Source organism: Phalaenopsis equestris, unplaced genomic scaffold (genome assembly GCF_001263595.1).
Source record: "Phalaenopsis equestris unplaced genomic scaffold, ASM126359v1 Scaffold000022, whole genome shotgun sequence".
Taxonomy (NCBI): Eukaryota; Viridiplantae; Streptophyta; class Magnoliopsida; order Asparagales; family Orchidaceae; genus Phalaenopsis; species Phalaenopsis equestris.
Window position 1 is genome coordinate 341878 of NW_018164464.1, and position 2215 is coordinate 344092.

Genomic DNA, 2215 nt, shown 5'->3' on the forward strand with positions numbered 1-2215 from the left:
TATATATAATATAGGAGATAAACATCAAATACTTAAATTATACCATTTAGCTTAATTAGGCATGCATTATGATATGAACGTCAATATTAGTTAAGCAAGCCTTCCAATGCACTCCAAGGCAACCCACCTTCACATTGAGCGAGAGAGAGAGAGAGAGAGAGAGGGTAGAAAAACATGGGGTTCATGAAGACTAACATGTTCCGACTAGTTGGACGAATAGCATGCCAAGCTTGAGGGCCAAGTAATGTATTAATTATATTCCAAAAATAATAACTCAAATCCATTTCTCTCTCCAATTCATTATTTTCCCTATAATTTAATGCCTTTGTCTTCATCTTTATTTACATTTAATTATCTTCACTTCATTTCTTATGGAAGTTTAATAGATATTTTTGCAGGCTCTTCGTTCTCCTCCTTTGACAGCTGTGGGCCAGAAGATTCAAAAGAATTATGTTCCCTTACAAAGCTCTAGAAGAACTGCTGCTAGAGTAGAGGAGAGAGAAAGCTGTGCCCTTTCTTCTTTAACTTTCTCTTTCTAGAGAGAAGGGAAGGGAAGGGAAGGGATCACAGGAATTAGGGTTTAAGAATCTGTGGCAGTGAAGATCAAGATGACATGGAGTAGTAGCTGCGATGAAGAAGATGGTGACGAAGATCACGACCGTCGGTTAGCCAAGATCTGCCCTTCGTGTGGCCAGAAGATACAAGTTGATAATCTGGTGCATCCTCTCTCTCTCTCTCTCTCTCTCTCTCTATATATATATATATATATGATAAAGAATAATACTAAAAAAATTAGTATTATTGGGGAAGAATTAGGCTTAATTAATAATATAGTTTGCTTATATCAAGTTAATTATAAAAGATAATTTAAAAGTTAATCATGAAAAATTCAAAACGATTTTCTCATGACCTATGCATGAAAAGAAGATAATGATACAAAAACTATAACTAAAAACTTACTTGATGTATGAAAATTAAAGTTAAGCAAACTATATTATTATTAATTAAGGCTAATTAATTATTCTCCAAGAATTTTGGAAAAAGCGTTTATGCTTATGATTATATATATATATATGTATATATATATATATATATATATTCCCAAGGGAAAGTAATTTCTCTTTTCTTTTTTTTTTCATATTTCTGATAATTTCTTCATTTTTTGTTCCATGTTGAGTGTCTTTTAAAAAGATGGTGGGTTAATGAGGTTAAATATGTATTGTCTTCATCTAGCAGTGATTTAGAATTAAATTTTTTTCACAAAATTAATATATATTTTTTCATTTATCTATATTGAAAATTCATTATTTTATAAAGGTTTAGTGTAATAATATATAATATTTATTATTATGATAATTTTCTTTAAAATTATTTCGTTTCATATTGTTATTGTTCTTCTTTATTTTATGTATATATATATATATATATACATCAAATTTCTTAAAAAATTATAAAAATAAAAATATTAAAATGATTGAATTTGTATTGCATGAATGGATTAGGGAAGCAGTGGATTAATTCAGGATTTGCCTGGGCTGCCAGCCGGGGTTAAGTTCGATCCAACGGACCAGGAGCTGCTTGATCATTTGGAGGGGAAGGTGAGGCCTGAGTTGCAGAAGCTTCATCCCCTTATTGATGATTTTATTCCTACCATAGAAGGACTCAATGGGATTTGCTACACTCACCCTCATAAACTCCCAGGTAATTATTTAAATTTACATTTTTCTTACAAATTATTCACTACAGGGAGGAAACATATATATATATATATATATATATATATAGAAGCCTTTTTTGTTTGAATTTATTATTATTTATGCGGTCATAATTAGGACTCACAACCGATTGTATGGTTTTATCGTTTTCGCTTGTAATGTACACCAACTAGTTGGAATTTACATATACGTATCTAACTTAATATCTATGTTGCTTGGAAAACAATCTAAGTTCTCATGGATAAAAATTAATTATTAATTACATATTAAAAGTTTAATTATACTTATACCAAGTAATTCTTTTGAAAACTTCAATGACATATGATCACCCACTTTTAAATAAAGTAATAATATATAAATGTTTATTTCAAGTAGGAAATAACAGCTGATGATGATAATTGACATTTAATTTTATTAATGGTGTTATTATTTAATTAATTATCATCAAATCAATTTCATATAAATTAACCCACATATACAATAATGTACTATTATATATA

The 2215-nt window shown here is 29.0% G+C and overlaps 1 protein-coding gene across 1 annotated transcript in view; it reads left to right on the forward strand.

Annotated features, from left to right (window-relative positions):
* Positions 1 to 1701, forward strand: part of LOC110018492 (NAC domain-containing protein 73-like) — a gene marked incomplete at its 3' end in the record, with an annotated part of 4024 nt that extends 2323 nt beyond the window's left edge. The window contains 2 exon segments of the mRNA XM_020715826.1: positions 399 to 716; positions 1503 to 1701. Coding sequence (XP_020571485.1) covers positions 609 to 716; positions 1503 to 1701 — 307 coding nt within the window.
* Between the last annotated feature and the right edge of the window lie 514 nt (positions 1702 to 2215).